The sequence below is a fragment of the Danio aesculapii genome, chromosome 17, assembly GCF_903798145.1.
Source record: "Danio aesculapii chromosome 17, fDanAes4.1, whole genome shotgun sequence".
Lineage (NCBI taxonomy): Eukaryota > Metazoa > Chordata > Actinopteri > Cypriniformes > Danionidae > Danio > Danio aesculapii.
In genome coordinates this window covers 15,916,824-15,939,879 of record NC_079451.1, presented here as the reverse complement: position 1 = coordinate 15,939,879, position 23,056 = coordinate 15,916,824, and the positions used below count along the sequence as shown (strand labels likewise).

The following is a 23,056-nucleotide window of genomic DNA, read 5'->3' as shown; positions in this document are numbered from 1 at the left end:
AAAGCGTCTGCTAAATGACTAAATGTAAATGTAAATGTAAATGTAAAAAAGTCAAATGAGAAAAATAAATGAATAAACTATGGTGGGAACATATTAACCTAATAAGTTCCAACATGCCCATCAAAAAAGTAAATAGATTTTTTTTAATAGATCGTATAAAAAAACAGGGATTGTGATTGGTTAGCTTTAGTGGAGAAACCAGTTGACTGGAACTCTTGAGTGGCTGCACTCAAAGAGAGTTCTTGGGTTCTGTATTTCATCCTCCTAATTTGAGGTGCAAATAATTTATTATAATTTATCAGGAAGTTCATCAGGAAGTGATGATTTTGTTCCCTTTGATTTGTTGGATGAAAACGGTGCTTTATTTACGAATGTTTTATGCAATATTCCGGTTTTGCTCATAAATCTAATTTGCATCTTTGGACGGAGACAAAGCTATCAAATTATAACAGAGTTTTTAATTGAACCTTTTACTGAACTCTTGTATAAAATCAATATCACGTTTGCACTCATCATATACACAAATCTCATCAGGTCTGTCAGCAAGGGAACAAACAGAGCCGCAGAATTAGGCTGCAGCATTGTGTGATAAATTATATATTATGTTCATGCCAGCACTGGAAGGTTATTGAAGGTCTTGATGGTGCCTGAAGCAAATATGGAACCCCAGCTACAATGGACTCGCTGGAGAAGTTTGGCTTTCATCTCGAGATACTCTTCAAAGCCTGCTTCGAACAGAGCAAACTGGCAATCAAACTAATGTGTAAGCGGGGCAGTTGTGCACTTCACAAAGCCTATCATCAGAACGGCAGCTGGGATCACACAGAGACAGAGCAGACTCCTCATCTCGAGCATACAAGGTCTTCCGAACATGTTATTTTTTCATGTTAGAAGCTATGGGAGATGCTTTGAGAATTTTTAATGACTAGCATGTGCTAAGTGAGAGACATCCTTATATTTCAAGAGCCATCTAGCAGACCACAAGTCTTTATATACAGTATATACAGAACACTTTACGATCAATTCTCTCTTGAATTTCTCATTTTTAAGGATAGAACATCTCTTCATGTTTGCTTTACACTACAGCTAATTTAATAATGCACTGTTCAACAGCTCTTTTGATTCAGTACATACCTATATTTAAAGCCCATTAGGTCCACAATTCAAGGTCACTTTTTTCCTTTCTGAAAAATAGCAGAAATAAGTAGCAGGGAATTAAATAGTAGGTTTCGTCCAGAGGAGACATTGAGTTCATACAGTGAACATATATATATATATATATATATAGAACCAGTTCTGTCTGGTTCTTGAATATGATTGGCTGATAGCCATGCAATATTCTGCCAGTAACAGCACTCATCCAGCCTCTTCACGCTTCACCCTTGTGTATTACTCCGCCCACATACAACAACAAGCTGAGGGCACTCAATAGTTTGACAAATATTGCTGCTGTTGGACAACATAATGTACTTTTGAGGCTTTTTCAGAGGAGAATGTAGTTATTTAGATTACAACTATGCAGTTTATTTATAAGGATAGTGCCTATTTTAAAATATTTATATCTATATGAAAAACTTCTGAGAGACAGCGCATTGGCAGCCATTAGTCTGTCTTTGAGTAGAGCAAAGACTGTTGACGTTGTTCATCCACAAGGTGATGACAGAGACCGCATAAGAAGCCCTAGAGGATAAAAAAAAAGTGCAATTTCTAACAACAGCTGATTAAATCATTATTAAACAGGTAAATTATTTTCTAAGTCAATCTCTCTCTTTTGTTTGTTGTAGTGCTGTATTTAAACCATAGTAATTGTAGTGCATTAAGTGTGTGATGGGACTTGTATATCAGGAATGTATGTATTGTGTGTTGGCCCATTTTTTGTATAACCCTGGTTTACTTTTTGGTTGGCCATCTGTTTCTAATGAGTCTCCTGTTTTCGTTACTGCAGACTAGTTCAGTAAAAATAAAGAAAGAAGAAATGCTCGCATGTGTTTAGCATTTTTCCTCATCGCAAACACAACAGTAATCTGGTAGTGTTGGCACTGCTTTGGCTTTTTCAGGGTTAGTTATTGTGATCTCTTGACTGCAACAGTGAAATACTGGGAAATGTTTGTAGACTGATGGCATTTGATCCCGTTCAGCCTTATAAATGTGAGAAAAATCACCTGTTTTGTCATCACTTTAGACATTACGCTATCATTCAGAATCATTCAAATACTAGCTCTAAAGTGACGTTGGTGTAGTAGCTGCAGATGTGAATGAACAGTAGAAGAAAGTAGTTCCTCATACAAAAGGATTTTGAGACTCTTTGGGTTTGATTTTCTATACACGGTTATGCTGTCGAACTGTTGTATAAATGCAATATCACACGAGTAGTAGTGCGATGAGGCTGTAAATAATCAATGGTTGAACACTTAAGCCCGGTTTTATACTTCTGCATCGAGTGATCAGCGTGACCCACAGCACATGCCTTGTTTATGTGTTTATGTTCCTCTGTTTCAAGTTATTTCTCTGGTGTTTTGTTTTTTCTGAACGCTACCTTAATGTAGAAGTAGCTCAAACTTGCTTATTTTGAGGCGAGAACTGGCGGACGTGCAACAACTTTAATCATAAGGTAAACATAAAACAATACTCTCCATCCAGAGCTCCTTCACAGGACTCGACACTTGTAAACACTAGTTCCAATGGGTTCGCACGGCTCTTGGTCCCACCCACACTCATCAGCGCTACCAAGCCAACCAATCACAGTGCTTGCGCTACGCATCGTTGCGACGTGTAGTTCAATTTTTTGAGAGTTGCGAGTCAGCAATGGCGATGGTGAGGGCTATGCATCCATGTGTAGGCTGTGCCGGAGCATACGCGTGCACTTGACGCAGAAGTATAAATCAGCCTTAAGGTAAATAAATTTTTTTTTTTTTATATTTTTTTGTCCAAATATTTAAAAAATTTATAATTAGATTCTTAAAGTCCACATAGAATCGAAATGACTGTCTATTTTACTAGCTCGCATTGTTATTCTTAAGGCGAACAATTAATCTGTGCAATTTCATCCACACAAATAAAAAAAAACCCTGTTTTGGTAAACGTCAATCAAAATCTGACAATTGGCTTCCACGTTTGAAGTGGCGGTCCTTCTTGTTGATAACAGTTTGATGGCTTCAGTCACAATATTCTTATCCATGCCCCTCTTCCTGTTAGATTGCTATGAGGGAATGATGAGCAAAAAGAAAGCCCAGCCCCCTACTGGCAGTTTACGTCAGTACAGGAAATACATCAGCATACTGAAATAAGGGTGCTTTCACACTAGCACTTTTGGTCCGCACTCAGTTTCATTTGACGTCAGAGTACAGTACGTTTTGCTAGCATGAATGTTTCTTCTGAACTCAGGTGCAAACCTGTCAACTGTACGTGTGCCTAAAAGAGGTGGTCTGGGGTACGGTTTGTGCAAACTCTAGTACGATTCACTTCTGATATTAATGCAATCGTACCAAATAACAGAAGTGAACCGCCTACTGTACCACAAACTTTAGCTTTCATTACGTTCATTCATTTGTGTGTATGTCTGTGTATCACTTTGGTGACAAGCGGGACTGACCCAGTGCAAACAGTGATTATGTCTGCTTGTCTCCACAAAAAAATTACTTTTGCAGACATTGCGTGATGTTCTGAATGTTTTTAATGTTTTTTCAGCCCAGACAAAATGAATGTGAGCCTGAAGTGGCCCACCTCTACAATAGCAAAGGGGGGGGGGGGGGGGGGGGGGGGGGGGCAAAGATTCAAATTCATATATGGGCCATTTAAGGCAAAGATTTGGCACTAATGGCAAAATTTCATCTGAATGTGGCCTATGTGGAAAATGATAAATTTGGCCCAAATGACGGAGGACAAATGTGGGCCACAGTTGGCAAATATGTGGCATAGTCATTTAAGGGAAATCTGGGTCTAAACCTTAGGTGGCTCAGACATGTAAGTGCAAATGTGGCCCAGTTATCTTAAGACATATGTGGCCACTTTTGGTGAATATTCGGCACAGTTAGCTCTGGCTAATGTGGCTGTGAGCCTAAAGCGGCCCAGAGAAGAAATGGCAAATGTGGCCCAGTTATCTTAAAACATATGTGGACCACATAGACTAAAGTCACCATCATGGAGGAAAGTGTTTGCTTTAGTTGGGCTCATAGCCCTGAACCTCTTAATATAAGATTTCTTTTGAGCTGCTGTAACTTTTAAGAACTTTGCTTGAAAAGTTTATTCATTACAGCAAACAAGCCAAGTAAAAAACAACAACAAAAAAAAACAAACAATAAAATTAAGTGAGGTACAACCTGTGAGGAAATAATATAATTCACTGATGTTAACCAATGTTTAATCCATTATTAGAAGAAACGGTGACAATTAACAAAATGAACAAAACTCACAAACATCACAAACAGGATACTAAAAGTGATAAAATCAACAATGTCAACATAAACAACAGAATCAAAAGCAAATAATGAAAACTGTAGCATCAATAAGCTATAGAATGTATTCATACTGCAATGCATGCTGGGATTTTTGTACTTTGCCAAACCCAGCAAGTGTAAGGTGTAGGCCAGATCTGGGCCAGAATAAAAGCAAATTGTGGCCCTGAATAGGGTCAGTTCTGGTTCATTTTGTTGATCTGCGGCTGATATGTGGTATTGCTTTGGCTTATTTGTGGCCCAGATCCATCATTCCATTCAGTATGTGGTCCAGATGTAAGTGTCTGGTGTGGGGCTGGATCTGGGCCAGAATAAAAGCAAACTGTGGCCCAGAATAGGGTCAGTTCTGGTTCATTTGACTGAATTCTGGCTATGTGATATTGGTATGGCTTAATTGTGGCTTAATTGTGGCCCAGATCTGGCAAACAGGAGCGGACTGCCCAAGTGCCATCATTCCATGTGGTATGTGGGCTGAAAGGAAGTGTCTGGTTTGCTAGCTGGGAAGTGTGCCAGGGTTCAGAAGGAAAAAAGGTGAGGCCGAGAAGGTGGCAAGGGGGGACAATTGAGTTCGGTCCAGGCAATTGAAAAAAGTGTGAAAGCACCTTAAAAGTCTCAGCATCTTCCGGTTAACGCAGACTTTAAGGAATGCAGGTTTGTCATGTCACGTCAAGTAATGACTGACAGGTCACTGAACTAGTGGCCGTGCACAAAAAGCAACAAAACAACATCGTGTCTAATAGATGCATAAACGTCACCGTATTTTGAAAGAGCATGCACCCATTGGCTAAATTCTCCATCAGTCAAAATAGAAAGTATGTTACTGGCTAAAAATGGATCGCAGATAGCATATGCAGAATGTCAATACACTCGACTGCTTTGTTTAGATTTTAGTAACTAGAACTTTGACTTTTTATTCAGTTTGTGGTCTCATTTTATCTGTAACACTGAAAGCTGTAACATCAACTTGCTTTTAACTACAAAGACGGCGTTTTGCACATAAGTAACATAGTAAACAATGTAAACAACAGGTCTCCGGCAAAAACAGTGACATAAATAAACGAATAACCATCCATAATTCAACACTATTGTGACATTGGACTAAACATGCTCTATGGCAGTGTTTCCCAAACCTGTTCCTGAAGGCACACCAACAGTACACATTTTTAACCTCTCCCTAATCAAACACACCTGAATCAACTCAGCAGAACATTAGAAAAGACCCCAAAACCTGACATGAATGGGTCAGATAAGGGAGACATACAAAATATGTACTGTTGGTTTGCCTCCAGGAACAGGGTTGGGAAACACTGCTCTATGGGATGTTGTTTTGAGGAGTCTTACCTTTCAAAATAAACCGTGATGTAAGCAATGCTTGTGTGTTGTTATTACGATGATATTTGCTCCACTTCTAATAAGCATTTTCTGTGCAACTTACACAAATTTAGCAAATACATTCTTTATAAGCCTCCCATTGAAAAACAACTAGCTACAATGGCTGGTTGAGGGTTGTAGCTTTAGACTTATGTTTAGTTTGTCAAGATTGCTCGTGTTTCCCTTTGATGTAATCTATTTGTAAACACTGAAATGTTAAAAAACAGTGCCCCAGTGCGTCCACATCCTGATGCTGGCTAAATCTTTTATTGACAAATTAAATTCAGAACCAGAATTGATTCATTACATTTCTATATTATTCCTGTTCTTACTTTTACACTTAAAACTTGAAATTCTCTGAGAAAAGAAAAAAAAATTAATATACAGTTGAAGTCAGCCCCCCTGATTTATTACCCCCCCCCCCATTTATTTTAAGTTTAACAGACAGAAGATTTTTTAACACATTTCTAAACATAATAGTTTTAATAACTCATTTCTAATAACTGATTTATTTTATCTTTGCCATGATGACAGTAAATAATATTTTACTAGATATTTTTCAATACACTTCTATACGGCTTAAAGTGACATTCAAAGGCTTAACTAGGTTAATTAGGTTAACTAGGCAGGTTAGGGTAATTAGGCAAGATATTGTAGAACAATGTTTTTTCTGCAGACTAATGAAAAAAATAGCTTAAAGGGGTAATAATTTTGACCTTAAATTTTTTTTTTTATTATTAAAAAAACATTTTATTCTAGCCTAAATAAAACAAGTAAGTAAAAAATATTATCAGACATACTGTGAAAATACTGTGATTTATTTTCTTTTTTGGGGGGGGGGCATATTCGGTGTTCATTAGTCCTGTTGCACATTGTAGATAATGTAATATTACACTAAATGAGCACTAGACCCCGGCCCAAATGAAAATCCAAAGAAAACATGGATGTACTTTTTACATCTGCGAAGAGTTTCCTGTTTCCAATGGCCACTGGAGGACTGCCACATCCATTCTGAGGTCTGGAACGGATTAAACATTGTGATATTAAACAGACAGGTTTCAGAAGTCTTGCTCTTCAGTAGAAAACTAGATTTTAGTTTGGCTTGGAGGGGAAAAGCTCTAAAAGCTTCAATAAATGTGTTTCAGATATTATTTCTTAATTTCTTAATCTAAAAGGTAGTTTTCTGTAGTTTATTTTAGATCGAGACCTCATTCACTTTCATTATCAACTGGAAATGATTGATCAAAATATTCAACTTAAGTTTATTTTATGGAAGAAAAAAAAACTACATAAAAATTTAAGGAAATAATTAAAAATAATCAAATAAATAAAACAGATCAGATAAAACAGATCAAAATTGATTAAAATACTAGAACGGAGGTTTAAAATAACATGGAAGTAAGTACATTTTTATTTTATTTTAACTCTTCTTCTATAAAGACTATACAGTATGAGAGATACTTGAAATCACAACTGGAAAATTTTGGGCACAAACAAAACATCTCGCCTGTTTACCATCAGAAGCTACCATGAAAACATCTAAATGACTTTACATCTCGCAGTTATTGCATGAAAAATAAAGCTATTAAGAGAATGCGAAACAAATAGCTGCTTTAAATGCTGAATTTACATAGAGAGGGAAGCAAGCATGCTGAGAAGATGTTTGGTGCCCATCATATGCGGAATAATGGTGTTGTTAGATCTACCCAGGAGGCCAGGCTTGCATTTGTTAAGCTTATACTAGTTTCAACCTATAGAATTCTGACATGGAAATTAGAAACTGCATGTCTGAAGTCTTTTCAGCTCTCTTATGGAAGCTGTGTACACCAAATGCAGTATGTTATTTTAGTATTGTTGATAATGTTACTTCTTTGCTGTGATTCTGTTGGATACTGTGTACTATGGAAGTGTGAAGGAAGCTTTAAACAATTACAAATATTCAAGATTGCAGTTCAGCACACAAATAGCAGTCAAATGTAGACCAATCCAAATGCAAATTGTTGTAAAAAAAATGAAACCATCCACTATTTGTGTTATTTTTAGTATGAAGATAATGCTAGTTCTTATTAAAAATTTAAATTATTATTTTAGATTCTGTTCTAATATTTACTTTCTTTCTTCATTTCTGTCTTTCTTTTTTTCCTTCTATTTTTATTTATTTTTTAATACTCAAAACCATATTTTTTTTACCACTCAACAGTATTTAAAATATACATTTTTAATGATGTCATTATATGAAAATATCACTTTATATTTCTATAAATGAACTATTTACTCTTCTGATTCTTTCAGACGATTCTTTCATCCTGCGTTTCTCATCAATTCGGCTGTTGTTCTATTGTCATTGGCACCTAAAACAGAATACTAAATCTGTATTGACTGTAATAATGGGTCACATTTGCAATCATGGAGACATTTGGAAAAATAGCACTCTTGCTAGTGCTGTAATTCTTATATCAATGGATTATGCTTATTTTTGTAAACCATATTTCTTTTATAATTTTAATGATGTTGCTGTTCCAATCTTGCTTGTATAATCTTGTCTCATTGTCTGTAAAGAAATGAAACCGGAGTTTTGAGAAATATGGGAATTCAATACATTTCTAAATGTGTGTGGATTTTCAGCTAAAAGCACTACAGCTATTAAAAGTCAATTAATCAGAAAAAAAACTGATGTAAATGGATCTCCTCTCATATGTTAAATAATAACAAATACCAGATTACACATTTAAATAGGTCTTCAAAGCTTGCAGTCATATGGTATTAGGTTTCTGACTGGAAAATAACTGAACAAATAAAAATAACTGTAAACTTTGTTGTTTTTATTATATTAATAAACATTTATAAAAAAATATATACACAATATTGTTCAAACTACTTAATTAAAATGAGTTGAGTTTTTTTTTTTTGGAGGACAACTTAACTGTTTTATGTTTAATCTACTTAAATTTGTAAAAACTAATAATTTAACATAATACCTTTATGTTGTCCCAACACAAACTGATTGTGTGGAACCCACAGGGTATATCCGCGGGGTCTTAAAAAGTCTTAAATCTCAAAAGCTAAATGTTAGGCCTTCAAAAGTCTTAAATATACTGAAATGCTGTTGTAGATCTTAAATCTTTTGAACAGGTCTTAATTTTCCTTTGTTCATGTCTAGCGACCCAATCTGTCCATGAACACCCATACAATCACCAACAATGCCAACCTCAATAAAACCTTTAACTTTTCATTTAAAAATAGCATTTAATTAGTTAGAAGTTTTCCATTTATTTACTGCTGAGTTTTTATTTACTACATTTTAATTATTGTAAAATGAAGTAATTGACAGCTATGTTTTGTACGGGTTATAGGGTTTGTGAATGTATATATTTGAAATTTAATAAAGAAATATTCAAACAAAATTATTATTATTGTTTTATTAAATGTATTAAATTATAATATTTTTGATAGGGCAAGTGAAAATCTTTTTTAACTGGGATATTCGGAAAAAAGATCTTAGCATTTAGCCCTGTATAAGTCTAAAATTTGATTCATGGTGGTCTAAAAAATGTCTTAAAGTCTTAACTTAGTGAAACATGCAGAAACTCTGACCCAGCTATTGTTTACAGTGTAATATACAGTAATATACTGGATAAATAAAATGTATTTGTGAATATATTGTTTTGAATAAAACCGGACATTATTTCCATCAAATAAAACTGCCACATCTAAAGAAAGGAGGATTTAATAGCATTAAAGATGATCTCATATGGTTTCAGTATGGCTGGATGTTGTCTAACAAGCTATTCAAGACCTTCATGATAGGCAGAACTCTATCATTACTGTGCATTGTAGTAGTGGTCTCTCTATAAGCGTATCACTTGTATTCCAGGAACCGTTTCTGTGGTTTTTGCAGACATTCAGGAACTTACCCTTTAAAAACTTCGACATGTGTGATCGGATTGCCGACTTCTTTGAGGGCATCTCCTCCCCCTTGGTGTCCTGAAAACATAAATCAGAATCTCATCCTTTGATCTAATTACATTTCAATGCAGTGCGATCCTCATTTAGTGAAGCTGTCAAGTTACGCCTTAAAATGATATATTAAAGTCAAGCTAATGCGGCTCCTGAAAGGAAAGAAATATGGCTTTTACTCATGCACTGCCACATGAGTACTATATAAATGATAATCAGCTCAGCTGGGATGTTTAACCAAGTTTGGTCTGTTTCTTTTATTTGGATTGCATTTGATCATTTTAACGAATATTGAAAAACATTTATTTAGTTAACTGGCTTGTTAAAGGGATAGTTCACCCATAGATAAATAAATAAAGCGATAAAAAATCTGACGGTAACATTTCACAGTAAGAAGCACATATTAAAACATTATTAAAGTCACATGTCACTTCATTTAGTTGTGTTTAATAGACCTAAAAAAAATAAATTATTGCACATAACTTCATAAGACATTAATATATAGGTTAGATCTAGGTCTTAATGTCAGGTGACCAAAATTCAATGTCTAGCTAGCGTCTAAAGACAACATTAATTTGAAAGTGACCAAAATCTGAGCCAACATCTTAATCCAACGTCATATTGATATCAAATACTGACATTTATTCATCAGGTATCCAACGTCTGATAGACATCAGGTATCCAACCAAAACGTCTGATGGACATATTGGAAACATCCACACGTCAAGATGTAACATCATTAGAGGTTCATGTTTGGTACAGTATTTGGCTGATGTTACTGTAGGTTCTGACGTCAACACGATTTTAATTTCCAAACAAAATGCAACGTCCCCACTACGTAGTCACATCTGGCGTACACTGAAAAAAATGATTCAAAGATGATTCATTGGATTTACAAATTTTTTTTACATTAAGTGGTTGTAAACAATTTATTTGGGCTGAATTTAAACAAACAAATTAAGTTGAACATTATTATATTTAATTTGTTTGTTTAAATTCAACACAAATAAATTGTTTGCAACAGTTTTGCATGCAACACTTTTTTCAGTGTACAGCAGGGAATAAACAACGGTGCAGATCCAGATGTAGCCAAACAAATATTTATTTAAACAAACTAAAACAAACCAAACCACAACAAATCAACGAGACAAACGCAGACATCATGGAAGTGATAAAAAACTAATGACAACGAAGTAGAAACAGAGCAGGGTACAAATACACAAGAAAACAATGATCTAAACAAGCTAACAAGGGAGTGGAGACAATTAACTCAAAGATTAAAAAGATCTGGGTAACTACGGTGAACAGGAAAGTGACATGAAAACACAGAACTGAAATATACAAAAACAGAAATCAGGACGTTACAGGCATTGGGGTACAAAGTTAATCTGACGTCATTTGGACGTCCTGTACCTGTTGGGTTGTTAGTTGATATATAACTATGCTATAATAAGACATGATTGTACAATGTGACTCTGTGACTATCTATCTATCTATCTATCTATCTATCTATCTATCTATCTATCTATCTATCTATCTATCTATCTATCTATCTATCTATCTATCTATCTATCTATCTATCTATCTATCTATCTATCTATCTATCTATCTATCAACTGTTTTGTCTATCTATCTATCTATCTATCTATCTATCTATCTATCTATCTATCTGTCTGTCTGTCTGTCTGTCTGTCTGTCTGTCTGTCTGTCTGTCTGTCTGTCTGTCTGTCTGTCTGTCTGTCTATCTATCTATCTATCTATCTATCTACCTACCTACCTACCTACCTACCTACCTACCTACCTACCTACCTACCTACCTACCTACCTACCTACCTACCTACCTACCTACCTACCTATCTATCTATCTATCTATCTATCTATCTATCTATCTATCTATCTATCTATCTATCTATCTATCTATCTATCTATCTATCTATCTACTGTATCTATCTATCTATCTATCTATCTATCTATCTATCTATCTATCTATCTATCTATCTATCTATCTGTCTGTCTGTCTGTCTGTCTGTCTGTCTGTCTGTCTGTCTGTCTGTCTATCTATCTATCTATCTATCTATCTATCTATCTATCTATCTATCAACTGTTTTGTCTATCTATCTATCTATCTATCTATCTATCTATCTATCTATCTATCTATCTATCTATCTATCTATCTATCTATCTATCTATCTATCTATCTATCTATCTATCTATCTATCTATCTATCTATCTATCTATCAACTGTTTTGTCTATCTATCTATCTATCTATCTATCTATCTATCTATCTATCTATCTATCTATCTATCTATCTATCTATCTATCTATCTATCTATCTATCTATCTATCTATCTATCTATCTATCTATCTATCTATCAACTGTTTTGTCTATCTATCTATCTATCTATCTATCTATCTATCTATCTATCTATCTATCTATCTATCTATCTATCTATCTATCTATCTATCTATCTATCTATCTATCTATCTATCTATCTATCTATCAACTGTTTTGTCTATCTATCTATCTATCTATCTATCTATCTATCTATCTATCTATCTATCTATCTATCTATCTATCTATCTATCTATCTATCTATCTATCTATCTATCTATCCTTAAATGATTAATAATAAAATGAGATGCATTTTTAAGAGTTTTAAAGCAGTTTTATTTCGTATTTGGAATTCTTATGCGTCTCAAAACAGACCTAAATGCCTTTTGGGGGCATTAATCAAAATGCAAATGAACAACTATTATAAGACTACAAATATAACTAAACAACACAGCTGAATCTCACATAGCTTTAAACAGAAGCAGACTAAAAAAGAAGGTTAATGTTCATGGAGAATTCCCCTCGTTGCTAAAGAACAGCATGAAAATCATTCTATTTATGTTGTGCACAAAAATGAAATTAAAAGTTGACATGAAGGTGAACAAAAGATTCAAGAATAAAAGAGTTTAATATTTAGGTATTTCTTCAAAAGTGATTGAAGACAGAGAGGCTGTGTTTTCTTAAGTGGTCCAGTGGGCTATTGGACCAAACCAGTGCATCTCCATCTGATTAATGACTATCCACCGTCTAATAAACAGTAATTGAATGGTCTGCTGCAGAGGCCTGAAAGCCTGAGAGAGCCGCTCGCAGCCCGTGCTCTCGTCTGGGGTTGATTATGGTTGACCTTGTGAAAAACGCACTTCGAAACAGTGAGTCTAAGCTGGGGAACTGTAGCCAGAGAGCAAAGCAGAAGATAAATGAACAGATATTGTATTGACACAGCAAAAGGAGATCGATAATGTGATCAATATCTATTTGATTTTTATCACAAAACTCTGTGGAGGAGGAAGACGATTGATCAGACGCGCCAGGACACATCGGCATATCTAACAATATTAATTAAGAAAAACTGCTTAGCTGACTGATTGCTAAATCAGTCAATACGGTTAAAATCAAAACAAACGATTGCCGCATTCACGTGTGCGGCCTAATTCTTTCTCAGGATGGATTTACTGTAAGCGCTGAACAAAAGTAGTTGTCTCGACATGCTAAATGAGCCCTTAGGAAGAGTTATTACAATAAAAGTTCATGTTTTTAATATTAAAACTCTTTTTTGAGCTAATGAATGCTTGACTGATGAATGTTCTAAGTAAAAGCCCAGCTAAAGTAGTTCCAGGCACATGTTTCAGCTCTGTATATAAATGATTTCAGTTATTTTAAAAATTCTTATAGCCTACAACAAAAAAGAACCACTGAGTAAGTAGATATACTAACCAACACAATAAAAAATGGCAAGATATTTCCCTATTATCCCACACAATAAATTTAATTACATACACATATGAATATACTTATAATTACTAATAGAAAGCACTTTTCAAACAAATGCAGACAAAACCTTACAAATGTCTTCAAAACATCTGAACAATCTATTGGTGGAAAAGTATAAGCGGAATAGTTGCCTACAGATTTGTTGGACCATTTTCATTAAGTCCTTAAATATTTGTGATTAAGTCTATGTATACTTTTCTGATTATTATATTTTTGATTATGAAATTCAACTGATTCAAAATAGAATTTGCATTGTAATTGTCACAGTCATTATTGTTCACCTTAATTAAAACACAGTCAAATATTAATGCTGCCTAAAACTCTTTATTTGAATCAAGTGAATATTTCTAGTCATCTCAACTTACATTGATCAAACTGACTAAAAATGTCAAGAACAACTTTGTACACTTTCTGAAAAAAGTCTTATTGCCTATCCAAGTTTTAGGAACAACAAATAATAACTTGACTTCTAGTTGACCATTTGGTATGAGAACGGGTTTATATGAAAGGCAAAAGTCTGTGATCATGCATTCATTTATAATCATTTAATTAGGAGAGTAATGCCTGACTTTGCTTAGACAAAAGTCTTGTCACTTAACATAAATAATGTACAGTATAGAATATAAAGTCATGGTGCAGTGGAAAAAAGAATTTAATATTGTGTATGACTCCATCATGAGCTTGGAGGACTGCATCCATACATCTCTGCAATGACTCAAATAACTCATTAAGTCAGAATAGCAAAGAAACTGTTCTTGCAGGACTCCCAGAGTTTATCAAGATTCCTGGATTCATCTTCAATGCCTGCTCCTCCATCTTACCCCAGACATGCTTAATAATGTTCATGTCTGGTGACTAGGCTGGCCGATCCTGGAACACCTTGACCTTCTTTGCTTTCAGGAACTTTGAAGTGGAGGCTGAAGTATGGGAAGGAGTGCTATCCTGCTGAAGAATTCGCCCTCTCATGTGGTTTGTAATGTCATGGGCAGCACAAATGTCTTGATACCACAGGCTGTTTATGTTGCCATCCACTCTGCAGATCTCTCCCATGCCCCTATATATAACCCCAAACCATGAGTTTTTCCTTCACCAAACTTGACTGATTTCTATCAGAATCTTGGTCCATGTTCCAATAGGTCTTCTGCAGTATTTGTGATGAATGAGATGCAGTTTAACAGATAATTCATTGGAAAAATCTACCTTCTGCCACTTTTCCAATGATCAACTAGAATTTAAGTTATTATTTGGGCACGACAACAAGATTTTTATCAGATAGTGTATAACTAAAAAAATTTTGTTGAAACCTCAATAAATTATTACAATTAAAATAATATCAAGACATTTGTTGTCATATTTTAAATAAATGCAAAATATAAATAAAAAGTTAAATTTAATAATAGATTAAATAACTATGATAAAAAAATGCCTAGAAACGAAATGTTACCTCGTGAATCATTTAAATATGTTTAAGCTAAATACTACAATAAAAAAATTATATTACTCTACACATCCACAGACAAGCTTTCGTGTTAATAACACATATCGACAAATATATAATAACACAGTACCAGTGTAAATAATATTATTAATATTATAAATTATATAACAGTAAATTTTTACTCTCTTTTTTTAACATTAGAGTTTACGTACTATGAAAATGGACAACCAAAACACACTTCAGCAGATTTGTTTGTGATTTATTCATAAGCGAACATGCTTACAGTAAACAGTGTTGATGTCTTGGTGACAGCTTAGCTTCTCTTTTATCTACGGGCCGGGGTTCACTATGTGTTAATGCAAATCAAAAACGGCATCATTTCTGTTCAGACGGCTAAAACACTATCATATAATTGAATCTGTTCATCAATAAAAGCGCAACTCCGGTAACAGTAGCGGGGGAGTGATATAATTCAAAGGCACGTCCAAGATGAGGTAATATTTATTTTGAAGCATGACTCATATGAAGTGAATGAAATATTTTAAGAAGCTTTCAAATACATCAAGCTCTTAAGAAGCCTCCTTATATTACATGCTTTCAGAGCACTTCTTCAACAAAGCAGCGTTTTACATTAGAGCTCCAGCAAAAGAAGGTATTTGTTATGCTTATGCCATTGTAAAATACTGTATATCAACTCTGCGACGGCAGATTTAAACAGTCACCTCTATATGAAATGCACAGCAGCTTCATAGTAACTCATTATCGCAAAAATATCTGCGCCATAATACACACGTTAACGTCAGATTGTTATGAAATAGATCAGTTGGAGGGTCATAATCAAGCGTTACGATGCTGGATAATAAACACGGCTGGACGGGAAAAAGAACAGAGCGTGTCGCTGCTATGTGTGCGATGGGAATACAAGCCTTCAGAGTGCGAATATTTATTGGACATTGTTGAGTGCTGGGGAACATGGTTAATGGTTAGTCCTTCTGAGCAAGTCCTGCAAGATTAGCACTTACATGTCTTTAGTGCCGACGCTGCGAACGGTCGTAAAAGCGAGCCCTCGTCTGCTCTTGTAAATCAAATCATGTTTTGAGCGGTGATGATGATTCTGCCAATTAGCCGAGGCTGGACTGGTGAAAATTACTACTCGCTATTACACACGGCCCATTCCCGAGATCTATAGCACCCCCCTCGATTTGGCAATCTCCATACAGGACTAAACGTGATAAGAAATGAATTATACTATTGATGAGGTCCTTAACAAGGTAATAACCGCAGCTCCCCGGTCAATAATTATTCCGATAAGAATATCTTTATTATGAAAATGCCGACTACAGCAGAAAGTCACCGCACCAAAACAATACCCGGTGGTGTAATTGCCTTTGTCTGAAATTATAGTTTTCATTAAACGGAATGCTGCATGTTATTGATTGTTTAAATAAGACTCGATATCTTCCTGTTTCAAAGCACTGTGAAATTGCGTGCCATTGTAATATTGCGAAGCATTGTTGTGTCTGTTCATCAATGTTATGAGATTCACACTATAACGAGTCAAGGACTGTTGGACACAGTAACTGCTGTATCTAAATGGGGTCATTTTATGGGGGTTAGATTACAGACCAAAAAAAAAGGCAAATCGCAGCTTGTATCCTCATCACTTCATCTACTGTGTGAGGAGAATGCAGAGAGGGATATGACAGACTTGTACTATGTCGCATTCTGAGTCAATGGGGGATTTTCTCCTAAATGCATACACATACAGTAGATGCCTCATAAGAAGCTGTTCCTATCGGCCACTATACACAAGTGTGTATACAGCCACACTGAAACTTATGTAAACTCTCAAAAGCATTGACTTTGCATCTGCAGTGATAGTTATAGATGAATACCAGTTTGCTATAAATGCAGATGATTTTTTTGAAAACCAACAGAAACCAACACAGTTCAGAAATGAAAACTTTGGAAATAGTCGAAATATACCAGTAGACTTTGTAGAATGTTGTGGCGGCATTGAATATATGTTGAAAATGTGAATGGCAACATTTTGACTGCACCAAGATGGCGGCTACATCAATGTGTGATGGGTAAATGTGACATCTGCATATATACAGTCAAGCCTGAAATTATTCATTTTCCAGGGGTATATTATATTGAGGGAAATACTTTTATATGGCTTTAAATTTGGAAAATAAAACCTCAGATGAGCAACAATATATAGCAGGGCTTCTCAAAGTCTGGACTCGGACCGCAAAAGCTTTCAATCCCGACCAGACTCCATTTCGTATTGCAAGGCCATGTGTAAAGGATTCAAACTGTGAATTTCCTTCACTGATAAATGCATAAACCTTGTAAATCAACTGTTTAGTATCCTGCATGACCAAAGTTTTCCTGCATGACTCTATTGTCATGACATCCAGTGATCATACGAGGCTTCACGTGCATGGCAGCAAAGCGATCATTTGAATGGATGAAGATGTCGGTTGCACGGAGAAGATATCTTGATGAGGACAATAGACAGTTCAAAGTTTAATGGACAGATAAGTATGCATTTACAGTATTTTGCCACAAGATAGCACAAAGCCATTCTGCTTGATTTGTAATGAGACAATTGGAGTTGTAAAGAGTGGAAATGTGAAATGCCACAATGAAACAAAACAGGTCAGTCGGTGCTTTTGAAAACACAATTGGTTGGGTTTAGGAAAGGAGGAGGATGGGTCAGTCGATCGATCAGTCAGTCAGTCAACCAATCAGTCACTCAGTCCACAGTGGCCTCTGGTGGATTTACACGAGAAAGCAGGCATGAACGGAACTCGAGAGAGATATTTAAGATCTGAAAAAGTGTACACAGCAGCCTCTGGTGGATTCGCAAAAACAAAAACTGCAAAAAACGTTTCTTCTGGGACATTTTTGGTGCTCTAAATAAATGTATATAGTGGTACGTTTTCAGAATGAGTCTGGGTTGTAAGTTTGTCATGGCTTTTGTATATTGGCTTTGTTTTTATTAAATAAATAATAGCACGGTGAAAGATACCAATTGATGTCGTTCAGCTGAGGTTTTATCTTACAAATTTTAAGACCCTAAAATCAAAAAAATGTTATGATGTCCTGATAAACAAATATATCTATGGAATTACTACATTATGTCAAATACTACAGTTAAAATACATTTTTGTTAATAGCTCTGTTAATATGGCTCAGTAAGTGTGAACGCTGCTATCTGAACCTTGGTGTGAACCAAACTAGTAGACTGAAACCTCTAAAAACTAATGTAGCTTTACTGTAATGTGGATGCAATACAGACCAAATACCTCTAAACAAGCCAAAACAACAATTTCAACACACCCCACTGTCGCTGGTCAGTAAAGAGTTGACATTTAGATTGTATGCATAGAAGGCATCATTAAGTTGAAAGCTAATTTCTCTTTGACCTTATTGGTTACGGAAGGAGATGCATTTTGAATGCTTTTGACAGGGCTTTCACCACCGCCTTCTAGTTGGACGTCTGTATAGAAGTTTTGTTCCTCCTCGACTTCTTCCACTTCCATCTGTAGGAGAGGGAAACATTCAGCTTCTTACAGTTCTTGCTGCACTGTAGTTTTAACATACTATAAAATGTAAGGCTAAAGGTGGCATTGTGCATATTGCTTTTCATCTTCACCTGTTCTAATGGAAGATCCACCTTTATATCTTCATCTTCCGGGACTTCAGATGCTACTACTGCCTCCTTCCTTTTGCTGGTGGCTCTGAAGACACTTCTTTCTGCAAAGGACAATAAATCAGTTACAATACTTCACATAAATTACCAGTTTAATATGTTCCCTCTGCCGACGTGTTTGCCAACACATTTGCTACAGTAAATGCGCCTGCAGCTTTTGACCGCTGGGTGGTACTATAGTCATAGACTTCGTCAGCTAAAATATCAGCGCAATTTTCACTTTTGCCTTTTCAGAATACTAGATAGGACTAATCCTACTTCTAATACTAATACTAGATCGGTAACGATCATAATCGGCCGATAATAGCTTGGGGGAGTTTGATCGACGGTCTCCACGAAGGCCAATACAGAAGAGCCGATTAGATGATGCAAAACTCGCGAGATAATTTTTTTTACATGGTGCAAGAACAGGGTGTGTGAAACAGGGGGTGCAGCTGTAACCTAACCTAATGTTTTCGATCAAATACATGTTACTGTAATAATAGCAATTATAATTTTTTTCTTATTAATAAAAAGGTATGAAGACATTTCTCTGATGCACTAAAGCCTCAGGACTGTGGACTGCTTTCTTATGTGAGAGAGTATATTACAGAAATATGAGCTGACTAATTTGAAGCAATATTTTAGCTAAAGCCTTTTTCTAGCATTCTTTCTGCCTAAAGTTTTCTAGAGCTTTTGTTTTATTTCATATATGTTTTTATATTCTTCTGGTAAGTGGTAATTGTCAAGCTCTAAACCAATTTTTTTTCTTATGAAGGGCCAAAAACCAAACTTGATTGAGGGCCGTGGGCCGAAGGTAAATACATCAAACTGTATTACAAAGTTGCCATTGTTAATTTGCTCAATTATTTTAAAAGAAATAGACAAATAAATAAATATACACAGATATATATATATATATATATATATATATATATATATATATATATATATATATATATATATATATATATATACAGTTGAAGTCAGAATTATTATACCCCCTTTGATTTGTTTTCTTTTTAAAATATTTCCCAAATGATGTTTAACAGAGCAAGGGAATTTTCACAGCATGTTTGGTGATATTTTTTCTTTTGGAGAAAGTCTTATTTGTTTTAATTTGGCTGGAATAAAAGCCGTTTTAAATTTATAAAACACCAATAACTTGCTTAATTACCCTAACCTGCCTAGTTAACCTAATTACCCTAGTTAAGTTTTTAAATGTCACTTTAAGCTCAAATATATCAGCTATTAGAAATGAGTTATTGAAACTTTTATGATTAGAAATGTGTTGAAAAAAATCTTCTTTCCATTAAACATAAATTGTGGAAATAAATAAACAGGGGGGCTAACAATTCAGGGGGGACTAATAATTCTGACTTCAACTGTATATGAAAGACACAAGTCAGATTTTATTTTAGAGAGCAGGCGTGAGATTCAGCTGTGTGCTCTTAATTTTTCTGTCTGATTCAGGCAGCTAACGCTGCTAACAGCTGCTCTGACTGACTGTGTTTACACAGTGCAAAAACGCATGCTTGTAGGGCCGTGACATAGTGCCGATCAGCAAATCACAGCACATTATGTTAGCTGACCAATCAGAGCCTTTTGAGGGCTGGCCTTCCTGTCATTTTCATGTAAGCTGAATAACTGTATATGATCAAAGTAAGATATATGAAAAGATAATGTGATGTTCTACAAGTGAAGCATGAGCACACATTGCTTTGAATCTTATAAACACAACCAAGCCTTAAAAATACACTGTGGACCACCCCTTTAATATAAAGTGTGACCAAAAATTCTACATTTTGGATGGGTTCAGAAAATGAAAGATAAGATAAGATAGATATCATTCATCAAAAACAACCATTCAGGATTTTACTGTAACCTAATTGCGAAAATACAAAAGGAACACAGATTATTGGAGAGCATTTTGCAATAAAGTACTATTTTCTGCACTATGATCTTAAAAATATTGTTTAATTTAGTGCTTAACTTGATGTTGATTTGTAATTGACAAGAAATTTCTGAAGCAATTTTTCAAAGTAACCTTCGAATTAGAGACAGCAGCATTAAGAAGAATCAGACTGGTGCATTAGGAAGAACCTTGAAACCCTGTTTCCATTCATTGTTCGCAGTGCACATGGCAAGATGACATTATAAATGAACAGGCCCTGCTGGGACCAACTACAAATCAATTAATGTTTGTTACAAAAACGCTCAATAGCTTCTCACAAAATGTAGACCATTAACACAGACAAAGAAGAAAGAAAAAAAAAACCTGTCTGGAGATGGAACGTCTTCTTTCGGCAGACAAGACATGAGGGTTAAAGTGATAAACACTCTTCAGCATTACCCAGAACACTTCACCTCACATCAAATCAAGCCCGACCGAGCTCAGCACTTCACAAAGCATTTAATGGGCTTTCTTGATCCTGAGATGCAAACTGCATTGCTTGGTGCCTTTGACATTCAAAGGTAAGACAATCTCAGCTAATGATAGGCTGACAGCAGATGCACTCCTCCTTCGGTAGGTGATGGGAATGGCTCTTTCAGTCATGGCATGTTTGATTATGCCTCTGCAGCAATTGATGTAGTTAAAAGGAGGTTTCTAGTTTTATTTCTTTTTTTTTTGCTCTCTGCCATTAGGAATGACATTATGTGGATCTTCTGCCCCATGGGACGTGCTCGAGTGTCCAGAGTAGGTATGAGCCTTCATCGAAGGGCTTTTATAAGCATGGCTGCAGACGTACCGTCCGAGGCTAATGTGAGATCTGCATGAGTGAGGGGAAACTCAACTCCATCACGAGGACTGCTGGCTCCGCTCTTATGAGTAAAGTGATGGCAGCTCCGGAGCGCCTGCAATTACTCACTGAATGACCTCATGGCGTGTAAAAGACACAATGCACTTGCTCAGTCACAGTCTTGCTCATTTCTCCCAGTGTGCAAAGGGGGCATGCTCATACAAAAGTGTCAGATTTGTGAGCCAAATGGTAGAAAGCTTATTGAAAGCAAGTAAAGTGTCAGCGTTAGCGTTTCAATAACTTTTGAGGAAAAAAATATGAAGAAAGAATATGAATAAAATAATTCCACTTATTTCTGTGAAAAAAATTTAACGACATTTTTATTCTTATCTGTACTTATTAAAATAAGATAAAATAAGATAAAATAATACATTATGCCATACATTATTATATTACATCAAATATATTTAATTACTTAAATTATCCTTAATATTATAGACATATTCATTCACAAATTAAAGAGAATACTTATTATTCTGATTCTGATCTCTGATGTACTTATTACAATATGCAAAATAAGATCAAATAAGAGGCGGTTCATTCCACTGTGGCGACCACAAATTAATAAAGGGACTGAGCCGAAAACAAAATAAATGAATGAAGATAAAATAAGAATAAATTATGAATAAATTATGAATAAATTAAGAATAAATTATGAATACATTATATATTATTATATTACATGAAATATATTTATTTATTAACTTAAATTATCCTTATTATTTTATTTATTATTTTAATTATTATTATTTTATAATACATCTTTATTATTAAGATTTTTAATGACATTTAATTAGTATTTTTTTGGGGCTGCACTGTGATCTTTTAAAATAATAATACTGATATATTCATACACAATTCTGATATGCACTTATTAAAATATGTAAAATAAAATAAGAATAAACTATATCATATATTATTATATTACATCAAAGATATTTATTTTGTAACTTCAATTATCATTATTTTATTATTATTTTTATTATAATTATTATTATTTTATAAAACTTCATTATTAAGATTTTTAATGATATTTAATTAGTATTTTAGATAATAATATAGATATATTCATTCACAAATTATAGAGAATACTTATTGTTCAGATCTGTACTTATTAAAATATGTTAAATAATATAAAACAAGAAAAATATATCATATTATTATATTAGATCAAAGATATTTATTTATTAACTTTGATTTTCCTTATTATTTTAATTATTATTTAATTATTATTATTAAGATTTTTAATGATGTTTAATTAGTATTTTGGGGCTGCACTGTGATCTTTTAAAATAATAATAATATATGTTCATTCACAATTCTGATATGTACTTATTAAAATATGTAAAATAATAAGAAAGATAAAATAAGGATCAAACTAAATTATATCATAGATTATATTAAATTAATTGTGTATTATTATTATTATTATTATTATTATTATTATTATTATTATTTACATCGTATTAATGATTATGATAAAGATTTAAAAGGACAAATAATTCGTATTT

The 23,056-nt window shown here is 34.4% G+C and overlaps 1 protein-coding gene across 2 annotated transcripts in view; it reads right to left on the bottom strand.

The window, feature by feature from the left end:
• Positions 1-6,750: 6,750 nt before the first annotated feature.
• LOC130245093 (doublecortin domain-containing protein 2) overlaps positions 6,751-23,056 on the bottom strand; it is a 43,518-nt gene continuing 27,212 nt past the window's right edge. Inside the window, exons 8-11 of one of the 2 annotated variants that reach the window (XM_056477740.1) lie at positions 18,709-18,809; positions 18,479-18,595; positions 9,740-9,809; positions 6,751-6,843 (exon numbers count right to left, since the gene is read on the bottom strand). In XM_056477740.1, the coding sequence (XP_056333715.1) occupies positions 6,779-6,843; positions 9,740-9,809; positions 18,479-18,595; positions 18,709-18,809 (353 nt within the window). In that variant the 3' untranslated portion in view covers positions 6,751-6,778. Of the gene's footprint in view, positions 6,844-9,739; positions 9,810-15,236; positions 18,596-18,708; positions 18,810-23,056 lie in introns of those variants that run through there. The other variant, XM_056477741.1, reaches the window with a different exon arrangement.